At 40.0% G+C, this 17056-nt stretch overlaps 1 protein-coding gene across 1 annotated transcript; it reads right to left on the reverse strand.

Annotated features, from left to right (window-relative positions):
• Nucleotides 1–1083: 1083 nt before the first annotated feature.
• On the reverse strand, nt 1084–12351 carry hepacam2 (HEPACAM family member 2). Its single transcript, XM_034125389.1, has 9 exons — nt 12190–12351; nt 8847–9206; nt 8478–8771; nt 5817–6116; nt 4667–4792; nt 4450–4471; nt 4320–4354; nt 2033–2106; nt 1084–1927 (listed from the first exon to the last, which is right to left on the reverse strand). The coding sequence occupies exons 1-9, from the start codon at nt 12245–12247 to the stop codon at nt 1817–1819; spliced, it is 1380 nt and encodes a 459-aa protein (XP_033981280.1). The 5' UTR covers nt 12248–12351; the 3' UTR covers nt 1084–1816.
• Nucleotides 12352–17056: the final 4705 nt, after the last annotated feature.

A 17056-nucleotide genomic window follows, 5' to 3' on the forward strand; every position in this document is an offset into this window, starting at 1 on the left:
CTACCCGGAGATGCAGGGCACACTCACACACATTTTTGTTTTGCCTTGAAGCATCATGAAAAGTAGCTTTTGACTCAATTCAAGGTTCAGATATTGACCATTGATTGTCCTTAAGCAGTCAATGAAGTAATATTAGTGTTCAGAGGAGTACAGAGACGTCATTATCTTTTTATGTAACTGTTCAACCAACAAAATACCGGAAGTCACGTTTAATCCGAGAATCCAGCTATTTGTGCTTTCCCAAATAATGTTTTTGGATTCAGGTATATCCCTTCTTGTGTTATCATTTGTGTTTTGTATCCTGTACATTAGAAATATATCATATGTCATTTATATGGGAAATCCCCTTAAATTCACAAGATGTATTCAGAAACATAACACCATATGGCAAATCATTCTAAATGTTTCCATACTATATTGACCACAGGTGAATTTTAAACATTTTGAATGGAAGTGCAGATGTGACACTAGGGGACAAATTATTGTTTAAACTGAATCAGCCGAAAGTAGACTGTTGCATATATTCAAGATAGGGAAAATGACATTGTCTAAATGCATTTAAATATGACTTCTTTTGACCACATATTCTTAAGAAAATACCTTTGTGTCTGGTCTTTCTCTCAATAAACACAGAGACAAGCAAGCCCACGTTTTTTTCCTCTTGATAAGGTGTTAGCAGGAGCAGGTGGAGGGCACTCTGCCACATGCTGAACCATCCTTCTGTTGCTGCCTGTCTCCATATTCCAGCAGGTACACAGCATACCAATACACCAACACTGAGAGAAACAAGCACTCTGCAGCAATTTGGAGACAACAAATACGGCTCAAACACTTGTGAGAAGAGAGATCACAGCCAAGATATCAGACAAAGATTGATTGTGAGGCAGCACAACAACTGACATCTTTGCTGGCTTCAGCCATATCTTTTTTGTTTTTTTCTCAGGATCTGTGATGAGAAAGTGTTCATTTCAAGCCCAGACTGCTTCTGCCATTATATGAAAAGAGATGATAAAGAAGTGTAATATGAATGCAAAAGCTGCACAATGAAGAGGGTTTTTCATGTTAAAAAAACACAGAGAATAGTTAACCATTATATATTTAATAAAGTACAAAACAACATGTGAATGCAAACTGTACAATCATTTATGGATCATTCATTCTTTTCCTTGAGTCAGCATTTTCAATATATCCAGGTTGAGCCGAAAAATGCTACATTGTGGAAACAGGGTTAAGTCTTTCTATGGGAATAAATAGATTGGAGCAAATATAATAATATGTATAAAGAATCTGCAGGATAATCCATGTACAATATTTACAATTAACCTTAATATATTTCATACAAGAAAATGCATTCATTATAACACTCTCATTGGCGGGAATATTAAATTAGGAAGATATTATTGAAATGACAAATAAAACCTTAGTATTTTAAATTAAACATATAAATAGTTTGGGTACCTTGGAGATACCTCTGAAGATATTCAACTAACTTGCTTGGCTTAATATGACTTAAGTAATATTCAATTTTGAATAATAAACAGTTCAAACTTCAGTTATACTTTCACATAAAAAAGACATACATTTCAAGGCATACGTACACTTACATCTCACAATAATGTCAGCAAAAGTCATTTAACTTCTGTCCCAAACTCTGGACAGAAACAGTGCACGATCAAGTTGTGTATTGACACAAGTCTCCTTCATCCCTTGTGCAAAACAACCTGCCACCAAAACCAGTGTTTCAGGCTTTGATAACAGAGAATAAAGTTACACGATAAGTCTCCAAGTGAAATGAGTTCCGTATCGACTCTGCTGCTTATTCCAGCAAACTGTGACTGGGTGTTTCAGGATTGTGTCTGATCACATCGTAGATGGTGGTGTGCATATCCTGAACGGACTCAAGGCGAGCCAGAGATCTGCACGAGGCCTGTAGGATGGTTGCATAGGGAAATGTTAAGTACACACAACCTTTGAACAAAAGTTAAGGCTTAAAAACGTGCTGCACACTGAAGCCATGTTGATGTTAAATTACCTGTGCAGATTCCATTTTCCCAGGTACAGAGACAAACTCATAGATGCCAAAGTCTTCTGTTGCATCTTCATGTCCTGTTGAGACAAAGGTTTTAATGTCAGACCAGTGCATTAGCATCTATTTTAAGTCAAACATTACAGTAAAATGAGTATGATTGCACTATAAAACTGCTTTTCAGTTTAAATCAATGAGACATCGTGACCTTGTTTACTTTACTGCTACAAACAATCCTGTGTTTAGCAATGACTTTCATTTCAAAAGAAAAATTAAAGCCATTCTCATCCACTCACCTGAAACATATGATGTAAAATATATACATATATGTAAACCTGACATAGGCTTACTCAAATTGTTGTTTTTCTTATCATTGTTTTATTTGTATGTAAATTGTTTTTTTGTTAGGGTTAGGGTTATTGTGATTGTTTTAGTTTTATGTATGCACCAAAAACACCAAGACAAATTAATTGTATGTGCAGTGGCGGCCGGTCCATAGGGTCGCTAGGGGCGCCGCCCCACCTCTTCCCATATTGAAAAATAAATAAATAAATAATAATTAAAATTTAAATTTAAAAAAAAAAATATGTTTAAAAAAATATATATGTTTTTATTTTTATTTTTAATGAACAAGGTAAATATTATATAATTGGTATCAGTAAAATGTATAATCTACAATAAAATCTCGTTTAAAATTGTGTTACGATGTCTAAAGTTACTGATAAGTCACATGTTTCCTGCCTGGCCTTGCCCATGCACCTTCTCTCGTCTGGGCGCTAAGAGAGGAGCCTTCAACCAGTGCAGCAGCAGCCACCAGCAGCTGACTGTTGCTATCTGTAACGTGTAAACTATGCCGCGAAAATATAATTTCAGCCAATCAGCGTCGTCAAAGATGACGGTCACCGGGCGCCAATGTCAGCGCCCAGTGCAGTCTGTGAGTAGTTTGGACAGTGACTCGTATCCGGTTGACGCAGTAGTTGATGAGGATGGCTTCGTGTGCAGGTGGAGTCTCCGGACCTCGGTCCCCGCCTAATTCTGTTCAAGAGCTAATCTCCAATCCTTTCGAAAGGAGAAGTTTGGCAGATAAATTGTTGCTTAAAGACCTTGCACCGGACCAACCCGATTTGAATATATCGCAGCAATCTCGTGAAAAAGACAAAATTTATACACGAGGCTTCACAAGTAGCTGGTACACAAGAAAGGCTTGGCTAGCTGGATGCAAACAGGTAAATGCTGTCTTTTGTTTCCCATGCTTGGATATCACTTTATATGTAGAGAGGAGGTTTCCCATGGTTGTTAGAAGTTTATTAATAAGTGGGCATTTATCACAGAAGTGATTGTTCTGTCTCCACGTTTGTTGCATTGTCTGTGATGTATTTTCCAACGGTTATAGCTCCTGTTCTGTCCCAGCAACACTACACGGTTTGCAGCTCCACCACATTTTTGGTTTATCTTCGGTGTCGCTTAAAATCTGCTTCCCATCGGACTAAAACCTCCACGTAATCTGAAGACAGATACTTGAAGTTATTTAAACCTTTTGCAAACTTTATGTTCTTTCTTGCTCTAGCCTTGCCAGTTACATTGTACATAACACATATATTATCATTATGCTAACTGGTTGTTCGTGTTAGACGATGTAGCTTTTTCATTTCTGAGTTATTGCTATATGTAAATAAGCCTGTTTGTAAATAATCCTCAGAGAAACAAAGAAAAAACACAATTTATGACATTTTGTGCTGTGGTTATTTTTTTAAATTGCATTTATTCACAGTTCAGTTTGAAATGCTGTAGTGACTTGTATTGAACCACTTAAATATTTATAATTAATGCTACTGAAAAGATGCTATTAATTTTATATCTCACATGCAGTTCACTGTAAAGCTACTTGGTGAAGGTGTTGGTTCATAAAACATGAACAGTTTTAAGAAAGAAAAAAACAGACCAGTTCTGAGAACACAAATTCCTGGTAAAGTAGTAGATGTTCAGGTTGATAAATAATATTTTCCACACTGAAGATTATGGAGGTATTGATCAGTCTTCTCATATTTTTAAGCCTCGATTTCTCCTTTCCCCCCCCCTCTAACATCACCAGAAGTCATCATTTAAGGGGTCATTTCTCGAGAAAAATTTGCGGGGGGAAACCCCCCGGACCCCCCGGGTAGGTCACTTACGGTACGTCAAGAGCCCCACCAAAAAAAAAGACCACCGGCCACCACTGTGTATGTGTTAACCTATAAACCTGTTTCTGATTCTGATTCTGATAAACATGTGGTAATAACAACCAACAGCTTACCTGAACGATGTGGTCGTTTCTGCTCTGAAAGGGGTCTGCCAAAAACAAGAAATTAAAGCTGTTAGTTGAAGCCTAGAGTAAAAAATACTATTTAAATTGTCTATATTCATTTTATATTCAAGACTCTTACCTGTTGTATATGCTCATGAGAACTGTTGATAATAGAGAGAAAGAGAGAAATAATTATTCACAAATAGAAAACATTTGAAATGTTTATAACCATAACCTTGACTTATCTTAAAGGCATTAAGACAAGCCGATTTCAAAAGTGGACCATGCAAAACAGGTTTTAAGACTCACTACTAAAACAACCTTTGTCAATGCGGCAAACTAAGAAATTGTCCTACCTCTCTTAGGACTGCAGGTTTTCTTGAGGAAGAACAGCAGCATGCAGCCGATGATGAACACAGAGCTTACGACGACGGCTGCAAAAGGGGAAAAAGTGCTTCCTTCTTGGATATGCTTCTCTTTCCCTGTAGACAAATACAGGAAGAACAATTAGTTAGGTTAGTTGGACACACTCATGTTCCCCAGAAGTTGAGGTTGGTGTCTCTCTGACTTTTTCTCTACAACACCATGAGGTCTAATGGTTTGAAAAATATTGACTGTCAGATGGATTGATTCAACATTTGGTAGTAATATTCAAGACCTATACCCTAGAGGATACATTTCAATAGTTGGAGATAACCTTTCTTCTAGTACCATCTTAAGGTTACAATTCTGGATTTTCCAAATCACCCTAGTCCTTTTTGTTTTGATATACAGGTACCACCAAAAACTAAGATATTTCCATCCGCCTTAGCTGTACATTGCTAATTAGCTAATATTAGCATGCTATAGGCTAAATTGAGCATGTTAGCATTTAGCTTAAAGCAGTGTCGGAAAAAGGCCATGTTCTTTGCTATCATGGCTAGTCTTATTTAAAGTGAAGGGATCAGAGGCTTCTTTGGTAATGTTCATAAAATATTTTGATGTCAATACAAATGGATGCTGTTAGGACCTCTATTGACTCAATAATCACATTTTAAAATCATAGCCAGTATCAACAGTAACCATTATGAGACCTTCCCAGTATCACCACGACAACATATCAATGTCGCATTCGGCACACAGAAACTACACATGCTATAAAAGTTAGTCAACAAATACAACAGCTGTTATCCACTGTTGACTTTCCCAGCCACTGAACTTTAATACAGGCTGCAAGCGCTGAAACCTAGCAACAGAGATAAAAAGCCAGTTTCATAATATATTTCATGCTATATCCATAACTTGGTTTCACTTCACCTGTTGTGCAAACACTGCTTTAACTACAGTTTTTTATCCATCTACACGTTTCCCAAGCTGCTGTTTGTCATTGTCAACATATATCTGTCATAGCTAATACACCTCTTCTGCTTTTGGCATGACACACTGTTTACAGAGCGTTTATCTCAAAGGATTCCCAAAATCCACCCACGCTCTGCTCTCTCCTGCCATGTTCCGCCCTCAACCCACCTGCTAGGTATTTGGCCACCACCAGAGTGAACTGGGTCTCGTCCTGCTTCTGCGTCACGTTGTTGAAGGCGCGGCACAAGTACTCTTCAGCCTGGGCCAATTTATAGGAGCGCACCTCCAGCCGCGGGCCCTCATAGATGACCTGGGTGGCGTTGCGGCTCTTAGAGATCCAAACGTAGCTGTTGGGTGGGTTGGAGTCAGCCTGGCATTCAAAGAAGACCAGCTCTCCGGGGTTGATGGTGAACACTTCCCCTGTCCGCAGTCCCTGGTCTGAGTTCACCTCCAGGTTGTAGGGACCATCTGCAAAAGCAAGAGTGGGTCAGGGGATACATTACTTCTCTAGGAATTTATTGTGTTTCATTAGGCAGCATCAGCTAAAAGATGTTTCAAATACAAGGTCATAGGTTTGATCCACAGTCTAGTTGAAAAAGTCTTGCCAGGGAAATTAAAGAGGGGTGATGCCCTTAAACAAGGACAGGTCATTTCTTTATAAGAGGCACCTTTTTCAGTGTGTGTAAGCAGATTTGAAGGATGTTTTTTAATGGTGACAACAGAAGTGTCTCCCAACAGTGTAAGGAAGGTTGTTTAGCAACTTGTTTAGAGTCTGATAGGTTTAACTGTTACATTGCATTACTTATTATGTGTTGCATCTAACGTAAATCAAACTGTTACTTTTTTAGTGACATCCATCAGCTTAAATGTGAATCTGAAGTGGTTAAAGGTGGGGTAGGTAAGTTTGAGAAACCGGCTCGAGATACACTTTTTGTTATATTCCATGGAATGCTCTTAACATCCCGATAGCAATGAATATCTTAAGTGCTTTGACAAAAAATCCATAAAAAAAATTCATCTGTGGAAGCCGTAGTATTGTAAAAAGCACGACCAATAATTTTAGCCGGCCCGGCTAAAATAACTGGATGGCCTCATTTCATTTCATTTCAAACCTTTATTTAACCAGATTGGTCCCATTGAGATCATAGATCTGTTTTTCAAGGGAGACCTGCAGCACCTGCCTGTCAGCCTTCCATCTGTGCACAAACTTATCTCGTGCCCTCATTGGTCATGTGCGCGTTCGTGTGTGTTGGAGGAGGGGCTCTCTAAGGAAGTGGCTGATTGTTTCCGGCTGTGTATTTTCAAATTCTAGCGCACTCGAGCTGATTTCTCCTACCCCACCTTTAAGTCACACATGAAGAGGTATTTTAACTTAAAGCTGTGTATCTACTTTTTCCAGAATGCTTCTGAATGCTAACACAAACATGCTCTTTTTATGCAAGCAGAAATGATGGCAATGCCAGATTTACTTTCTCAGTGACATGTTATTAAAGGTAGGGTAGGTAAGTTTGAGAAACCGGCTCGAGATCGCTAGAATTTGAAAATACACAACCGGAGAAAATCTGCCACTTCCTTACAGAGCCCCTCCTCCAACACACACGAACGCGCACATGACCAATGAGGGCACGAGATAAGTTTGTGCACAGATGGAAGGCTGACAGGCAGGTAGGCCATCCAGTTATTTTAGCCGGGCCAGCTAAAATGATTGGTCGTACTTTTTACAGTATTACGGCTTCCACAGATGACATTTTTTTATGGATTTTTTGTCAAAGCACTTAAGATATTCATTGCTATCGGGATGTTAAGAGCATTCCATGGAATATAACAAAAAGTGTATCTCGAACCGGTTTCTCAAACTTACCTACCCTACCTTTAACACACTCACTGTTTTAGCACACAGACTGACACATGAACTGCATCCTTCTGTAATCACAATATTAAAAAAATAATCAGCTTTGTGAAAAGTAAAACAAATTCAAATGAATTCACTGAATGATTATACGTGTGTTCTTCCTGGTAGTAACCTCAGACTCACAAAACCAGGTTTATCAGTTGGGTGGACTACGTGCTTTATGGTGGAAGAGAGGAGCTCTGTGAGATAAGTCTGCCCCCATGCAAATACCCATAACAGACATTCAGTTGTCAGAAAGACTGATATTGCAGATATTATGACGTAATACAGTGTAAAGGGAGAGCAAATAAAACATGTATTCTGCAATTTGTAAAGGTCTTTGCTAGTACAACCAGCGGCCAAATGTCTTTTAAATAAGAATATTATTAAGTAATTTACTAACTAAACTTCACAGGCTATTCCCAAATGTTACTAGCTCTGGTGGGTGCCAGTTTAAAAAGACGAATATCTGTTAGATATTACACTTATAAATGGTTTGTATCTTTTTCATACCGAGAGAGCTTTGATTTTAAGTTGTTGTTTTTTTGTGATTTTGTCTATACTCACAGGCAACAGCTTGTAAAATGAGGATCACACCTGCCATGTTAGAGATTTTGGCAACCACAAAGGTAGAACAACATCTGATTCTAGACCCTATAATGTTAGTCTGTGATTATTGACTTATTTTTTCTGGAATGTATTAATTCTGGTGCTCAACGCAGCTACTTTCACATGACATTATTTTTCTCAGTGAGCACCACTTCATATTGCCAGACTTTCTTTTTTAGAATTGAGACATTAACATCCTTCTTCTTATATTTTAAAACACTGCATATTAGATTCTCCAATGAACCACATTGCAATTCCATGGGCATTAATAGGAACAGGATTTGCAGTTTAGAAGTAGAAGTAAAATGTGAATTCATATATCTACTCACAATAGACATTGAGATCCACGGCCCTGCTGGGCAGACCCTGGCTCACAGCGTTGCTGGCCACACAGTGGTAAGTTCCTTTATCCTCTTTTCTCACAGTACTGATAAACAATGTAGTTGTATTGTTGTCTTGAGTAAAGTGGTATCTGTTACTGGCACCAAGTGCTTGGTTGTCTCTCAGCCACTGGAACACAACTCTTGTTCCTCTCTCGACAGAACAAGTCAAAGTCGCGTTAGCCTTGTCCTCAACAACTGCATAAGAGGGGCTCTTCTGAATGACGGGACTGGACACAGGGACTGAGGAATAAACAAAAATGTTAGGCCTGAGTCCACTCAAATTATCATTATTACATGTAATGGGAAAACACTCACCGTACACTGTGACATGCACAGTTCTCTCCTCCTTGATCACCGGTCCCGTCTGGTTATGAAACTGTATGTTGAGGTTCAGGTGGTAATCCCCCTCGTCCTCATGGTTTAATTTCCGGATTTCCAAAGAAACATTGGGTTCCTTAAAGACGAGGTGTTTGCGGTACATCATGTTGATGATTGTGGTCTCTTTGGTAAATGTCACCAACGTGGTTCTGGTGCCGCTCGGCCTGGTGTGGGACCAAGTTCCCTGGATGTCAACATCATCCAGCGGATAGCGAGTCTCAACAGACAGGAGCACGGGTTTCCCTTCAATCACATGATGGACCAAGGAAGGGATGTGGATCAACTCAGAGCTGACTTCTGGATCAGTGAAGATGGGAGGAAAAGGAATAGGAGGAGAAGAAGGTAAACAAATTACTACACAATCACTTGTTGCATCTTCCATTGACATACATATGTCTTAATACAGTGCATCAAACTAATTTAAAACTTTCAGAAAGACAGTAAAAAAGTTCCTTCTATGTCTAAATAGTTTTTTTGTGTATTTTTATTTACTAAGCGAATATATTTTCGCTGTACTTAAAAAAAACATTGGTTGGGGTTGAGATTGAAGCGAGAGTTATATTTTTGGTAACCAAATCACATTCTTAATACCTTAATATTCTTAATACCCCTTTTTTTGTGAAAACAGCTACCGACTGCATCTGGAAATGGCGTTAATTAGAGCGGTGAAGTAAATCCAAAATAATGAGCAGAAAGAGAAAATGACACATCGCTCGTAGTGATGATGTCTGTTGTTTTTATAAAAATATTGATTAATGCAACATTGGTATATGACACATTGGTCTGGACCAGTATACAAATTACCAATAACGAAGAAAATATATATATTTATATATACAACGCACATTTTGTAAATGAAAATGTGTCACAGAGAACTATGGCATTATATTATTTGGGCTTTGCGGTAATAAAATATCAGGATTTATCAACTTGTTATAACCTGTTGTGATGGTGTGATCATATGGTGTTACAACATATTGTTACAAATATATTCGGCACATGCTTTATCATGAATTGCAGTATATCGACTTAGGAAAATACATAATTATTTATACATTTCTTTTAAATGTAGTAATGGGGAAATCATGGACACAAATGGCTGTTTTTATCTAACGATGAAACCAGTTCTGATCTCATAATCTGTATCCTACTCTTCAAATGGTCAAGGTCCTGAAACTGTAATGAGTTAATATTGACTCAGCTCACTACACAGTCCCATTGTTGTGCGACAAGGATGAGTTACGTCTCTTTAATCCCAACTTGTCCCAAAACAAACACTAGGGCTGTCTGAAGTTACTAGATAACCGTTGATCTATTGCACCTCGCTGTCTGTTAAACACTGATGGTTGCCAGAGCAGTTTATTCACTGGTAACCAGCTGCAAACTAATATACTATTATAAACACAAACATTATCAGGAGTTGTTATTCAAGCAGCTTTTGTCAATTCAAATGATATTTAAATGTTCTATGATAGATAACAAGACATTTGCTTACTCAGTTTTCTGATATCTTCTTCTATACATTACATTCCTACTGTTACGGATCATTAATATTATACGCTACGATGGTTTAATTTGAAAAAACATTTTGACAACTTCAACATTTATGTGTGTTTTTCTTGACAGTTTGAAGTTAAAAAGTGAGCGACTGTGTTTGGTTGCCAGGTTGATTTAGGCGGCAGCATGTGAGTAGGCAGTTACTGTGAAACTAGATCAGTAAAAAACATCTCACTTTTCTCTAACTTGTGTCCCTTTGTCTCACTTCTGGCTGTCTATCTTGTCTTTCTCCGTTTCAGTTTTCAGCTAAGTTTGAGAACTTGGCGGAGGTGGAACATTTTAATGATTTGCTTTACAATTTTAAATCAAATGCAAGGACTGGATTGGGGGTAACTCGGAAAAGTGAGTTTTGTTCTCTCCTTTTAAACCCCTATTGCCTCACATCTCTCTTAAATATGTTTTACTTTGTCCCCCTCCCCTCTGACCCGTCCATATTTCCTCCTCAGATACCTCCTCAGACACCAGCTGGTGTCAGCCAGGTCCCCGATGACTTCTGTCCATGTTGCTCATCACAATAGATTCATTGTGTGTCTCGTGTCATGTCCTAAATAATGCAGGCGTCACGTTGACACGATCCACTCCCACAAGCCTGCAGGCCAGTTTCTGCGTGAGTGTGTGTGTGTGTGTGTGTGTGTGTGTGTGTGTGTGTGTGTGTGTGTGTGTGTGTGTGTGTGTGTGTGTGTGTGTGTGTGTGTGTGTGTGTGTGTGTGTGTGTGTTGTCAGTAGCAGGAGTGTGCCTGTGTTTACACCAGCTGAGATCAACAAAAAGACAGAATGAGTAGGAGTGTGCCGAGCTCGCTCCCTCCCTGTTGTCCCCAAACAACACTGATATTGTTGTGGTGATACCGTGGAGATTAAAGACAATAGCGTTCGAGGTGAAAGGATATCTTCATTTAGTGGACACACACACATTCAAACAACTATTGTGTGGAGACCCACCAGCACCTGCCTCTTATCACCCTCACACACACTTGGAGATGTTTGGATACTAAATAAAGTCTCCCGGTGCGTGTCAAAACGCCACCATGTTCTGTCCTCTTTCAGATAAGACAAATAGTGCTCCTCAAGGAGGGTTGTTGATACAAAACAAACAAACAAGCAGGTGTGAGAGTCCATGTTTTGGGGACTTTAATGTTAGATACATCTAGTCATGTGAGAAATGCTGGTCCATGTCTGAGTCACTGAGCTGTGGCCTGGGTCACTTCTTCTTTCCACGAACAGCCTCCTGTTGTCTGTACTCACAGACGACAACAGTAGAAAAGCTAATTCTGTCAAGTCACATAGTGATGACTATGGAAAGGACATGCAAAACTAAAAAGATAGACTCTAAAAGGAACGCTTTAAATACTCGAACTTACATTTAAGAAGACTGTAAAAGATTGAGATACATCCGTGTGAAGAACGTGTAATTGTGCCCTAAATGTAACATTTATTGTAAGCCAATTTTAACTTCTTAAAAATACAAAAACATACAGGAACTGTCCTTGAATTCACTTCACAGTTTTATCATTTTCAACCAAGTTTCAATCCTGCTTCTCTAATCTGAACCCTTTAAAAACAAAACAAACTCACAAATGTGTTAGTGCGCACTATAAAAAAACGTCCTCAATTCAGCCTCAGTTTACCCTGCCAACCAACCAAACACAGCAACCACAGTAACTGCTATAGCAGCACCAACGCAACACTGACAACCCAAGCAAAACGTCGCTCTATGGAAACTCACCTGTTAGGATGAGGAGAACACAGCAGACATTAAGCGCTGATCTTCCTGTGGCCTCCATGGCATCTTATCCTCTGGGGATATGTGTGACTTCTGACAGGCAGACAGGCAGGGAGGGAGGGAGAGAGGGAGGGAGGGAGGGATGTAGGAAGGAGGAGAGAAGTGAAATAAAAAGGTGGAGGAGGATGAGGAGGAGGAGGGAAATGTGACTGGTTGTGGTGACAACATTTGCCAGGGAAATGAGAGGAGCTAGCTTTAGCCTGCATGCAGCCAGGCCCCGCCCCATGTGACACCAAGAGGAGGAAGAAGAGGTCCACCTGGCAGAAAGACAGCACAGCATGATCCTAACTCTCTCTCTCTCTCTCACACACACACACACACACACACACACACACACACACCATGTATACATCACTTCAGGGGACATTATTAAAACAATTTCCCAATTTGGGATCAATCAAGTACTATCTTATCTTATCTTATCTCTTATTACATTGACTTACATGCATTTCCTGGAGACTTATCCTAACCTTAACCATAACCAACACATGCCTAACCCTAACCCTTACCCTTAACCTTACCCTTACCCTAACCCTAAACCTAACCAAGTCTTCACCCTAAAATTAATGATTCCCCTCATGGGGACCTCCATTTTGTCCCCATAAGGGAGGCGAGTCCCCACACGTGACTGTGTAAACAGATTTAGGTCCCCACACGTATAGTAATGCTAGGCCACACACACACACACACACACACACACACACACACACACACACACACACACACACACACACACACACACACACACACACACACACACACACACACACACACACACACACACACACACACACACACACACAGCTGCCCTAGGGCTAAGGGTTCCACTCTGTCGTAGAGCAACTGAGACTTAACACTGTAAAAGGATAGTTGAGTCTTAGCATTATAATACACCATCTGCCTGTCCTTCAGGGTGTGAAACAAAGAGAGCAGGCAGACAGAGAGCTTTTAACCGCCAAAGCCTCTCAGTTTGGTTCAGTTACAACAGCCGGCTATCAGCTATTCTGTCAGTACTCATTTGAAGTCTTGAAATAAGGGGACAAAGAGACAGAGACTGATACTGAGGTAAAACTGACTGGGGAATGTTGTTCTGACACATGTATCACTGACCTTTGCAAATGCCTTGAAGATACAGACTCTCGTCAAGATCTGAGAGACGTACGTAAATGGTAAATACGTCATTTTTGTATTATTTTTCAGCCCTCAGGAAGACTTTGTGGGAAAAAAGAAGAGTAGAGAGAATACTGTTGTTAATTCTTGCCCACTAAGTAATTTGATTTGCAGAAAAACAAAGATGTGTTTGTGCCACAACCAATTACCATTTTACTCTAAGCCTCAGTTTGTTTTAAAAGACTTCTAAAACTCATGAAGACATTTCTTTTTTTTTTTAATCCGTGCTGGAAATTGTGTTTTATTGAAATCATACACAGTCAAATGTTTGTCTCAAACAACAAAGCACAAAATAGTCACATGTTTAACACTCCCTGTGTCTCCTCAGTGACTCGCTCAGCACAGTTTTGTTCTGCATGATCATCCTCTGAAAGCATGTGGTGAAACTGCACACTGAATGAATTCGGCCATTGTAGGTTGTGTCAATGAGTGCCTATTTGGTGGTGGTACCATTAAATACACTGATTATTTTCTCTGCTGTCAACTTCTCCACGGGGATGTGCATTTGCTGAGAAACCAGATAAAACTGAGGTACTGTCACATCAATACAGCATTTGTTAGCCAGAACACATGATTTGGCAAATTTCACAAGGAGTGATCTATTCATGTTGAGGGAAACACATTTTGGTCTCCATTTAATTCTACTAGAAAATGAGTGCAGTCCAAATGATCTTACAAAAAGGATCTATAAAATAGAAATACAAAACATAAAATCTATACTAATATTCTTCTATTTAAGTCACAGTATTCTCTTGTACCGTCACTTCATGAGGCAGACTCTCTACAGAAACTGCAAGTTCCCTCTTTACCTTTAGATGGGGTCAGTGCATCAGCTATGAGACTGTCCATGGATTTATGAACTGAACTGAACTGCATGTTGCAGTATGTTTCAGGGATAGTTTATCCTTATTAATGATTTTTGTTGAGCCGCTCTGGCATTGCATGGCTCTGTGGCAGAGGTTCACAAACTTGTTTTGTTGGTTTTGGACCCTTCAAATCAAGTGTACTCACGCCCTGTGTGACACGTGTCTATGAGTTTCCTCAGTTTTTAGAGGCCTGATAAGGTAGTGATATATCTTCTACAATAAAAAAAAGTTTAGAAATTAGGATAATAAATCATCTGAATTTGCATAACAGATTCATGATGTATACTTCTATGTCAGATACAGTATGATTATGCACCTTTGGTCTTAATGGTGTTAAAAAAAAGACTTGAAACTCAATACATGGATTGTTGATCGCTTTTTAATCCAAAATGAAAGATTTAGAGGAAAATCACTAATAGTAAGTTAATAATAAATGTCCCATGCTTGAATTTTTTTTTTTCTTGAGTTTGTCGTCTAGGCTCGGGCCTCATCACTCCACAGATTTACAAAGAACATTGAGTGATGATTAGATAACTATCCCCCGAGCCTACAGGTGGAAGCTGGGGTGGTGGTGGGGCAGGCAAGTAGCAGCAACATGAAACACAGCAGCAGGAACATGAACGTAGCAATAGCAAGTGAACACAGCAGTGGCAGCAGCAGCATAGCGAGGCAGAGGCAGGAAGACCTGGCAGCTTAAATAGAGCGGCATGTTTAGAAGAATGTGTTTGGTTGGTTGTAAGAGGGACGAGGTGCGTCACGTGTTAATGTATCATTGGTGATCGAGTTGACTGCCTGAACTAGCTCGCAGGCTTCGCCCCATTTAATACACAAATGTTGTTGACAGCAGTTTGGATGTTCAGTTATGAGGTTCATCATGTCTGCTTAGTGGGAATTTGTGATCCCTGAACCTTGTTCGTCCTTACCCTTCCTCTAACATTACCATGAATTAAAGAATCAAGAGGAACTATCTGGCATATTTTATTACTCTGGTATGGCCTGGTGTGGCCTTTTTGGACCGCCCAACCAAAAACCAGGACACAGAAGCTTAGTGACACACCCACCAACGCGCACAAACACACACAACCTCAAATGGGGGCCCTCATACATTGCTAAAACATGTCACATTTTCCATTTTCAGCCTCCCAGCCCATGTCTGTGAAGGTTGCCCTACTTTACCACAAGTCTCTGGACTGTTTGCCTCCCGCTGACTCCAACTCTTCAAGCTCATCATATTATCTTTTTCTCCTTATTCTTGTTGCTCCTCCATCTTCTTCTTCTCCTTCTAATGTTGATCCTTCTTCTCCTGCTCTTTCATTCCTCCTCTCCTCTTGGAGCCTTGGTCTCCAGCTGTAGACACTCAAAGCAGACACAGCACACCAGCCCAGATCAAGGCCACACTATTGGCAAACGTGTGTGTGTGTGTGTGTGTGTGTGTGTGTGTGTGTGTGTGTGTGTGTGTGTGTGTGTAGCAGTCATTACAGTGGGGCCACATAGGGTGTCAGTGGCCTACTGTGATATATATGTGGGTCTCAATCCATTAAAATGTGGAATAAAATATATAAATCAACTAAAAAGTGAAAGGTCCTCCAATTTCATCAGTAAGAGTGTCGAAGTGCAGGAAGAACACATCTGTGACAGTCACTTATATGTCACACCAGATCAAGTTATGCTAAAAAAAATCATAGGAAAAGCTAGCAAGCACACATGCAATCCATTACTGTGCAACTAAAATGAGAAGAGGTCACGTTCAGTTGTGCCTTCGAGGTTGTTCATAAGAGGATGTCTCTCCTTGAATGACAACTTGAAATTCTTATATGTAGAAAATGTTAGCCTATGGCTGGTGGAGAACAAGAGACAGAGAGAGAGTGGGGTTAAGTCGAGCATTGAGGAAGCAAAGAAAAGGGGCGGGGATTTCTGCATGGCCTCTGAGTGATTTGATTGGATGACAGAGTTTCATTCACACACAAAGATTTATAACACTGGGAAACAGAATGTTGGACACACACGCTGCACAGTGTGTGTGCGTGCCTGTGTGTGGGTGGATGCAGGCGCATGTTTTTCCCTCATGCTCACATGTGAACGGCACTTTTTCTTTTTTCTTTTACTGCTGCACTGTTGAACCCTCCTATCTCTCTCTGGATCTGACTGTTGTCGCCTATAGCACCTTGACTTCACGAACCAAGTGTTTGACTCGGGCACGTGGTCAATGCAAATCTTTTCAAAGAGAGCCACCCCGAACTTTCAACATCATTCAAAACATTGTGTGTGTGTGTGTGTGTGTGTTTGTGTGTGTGTTTATCCCAAAGCAAACATGTCTATATTGTTGTGTACCCCTTTAAGTTGCAAGTAAGGCTGTGTGTGACTGTGTCTGATGTCAAGAGCCTCACCCCTTTAATGCATTCCACTATCTCTCGCCCACGCACTCGCCTTGTGACCCGCAGTCAATGACAGGAAATAAGCCGCTTGTCAAATCCTGCTGCCTGCAACCCAGATCCTCTTCTGCTTCCAGTCAAAGACTTTGTGTGCTCAAAAGAAACTAAACACACCCACAGCTTCATTGCTCCATGTACATCTATAGGAGCTGCATTCTTACCCAGCCTGTGTGCACTTTCTCCCCCAACTGTCAAGATGTTGCCTCATCACAGTTGAGTCAATGGTTTCTTAATTTAAAAGACATAGCGTAAATATTGTAGCCTTTATTTAACCAGGTGAAAGCCCTTAAGATCAAAATATCTCAAGGGTGACCTGCAGCACATTGGTTACACATGTAACAT

The sequence above is a fragment of the Trematomus bernacchii genome, unplaced genomic scaffold (assembly GCF_902827165.1).
Source record: "Trematomus bernacchii unplaced genomic scaffold, fTreBer1.1, whole genome shotgun sequence".
Taxonomy (NCBI): Eukaryota; Metazoa; Chordata; class Actinopteri; order Perciformes; family Nototheniidae; genus Trematomus; species Trematomus bernacchii.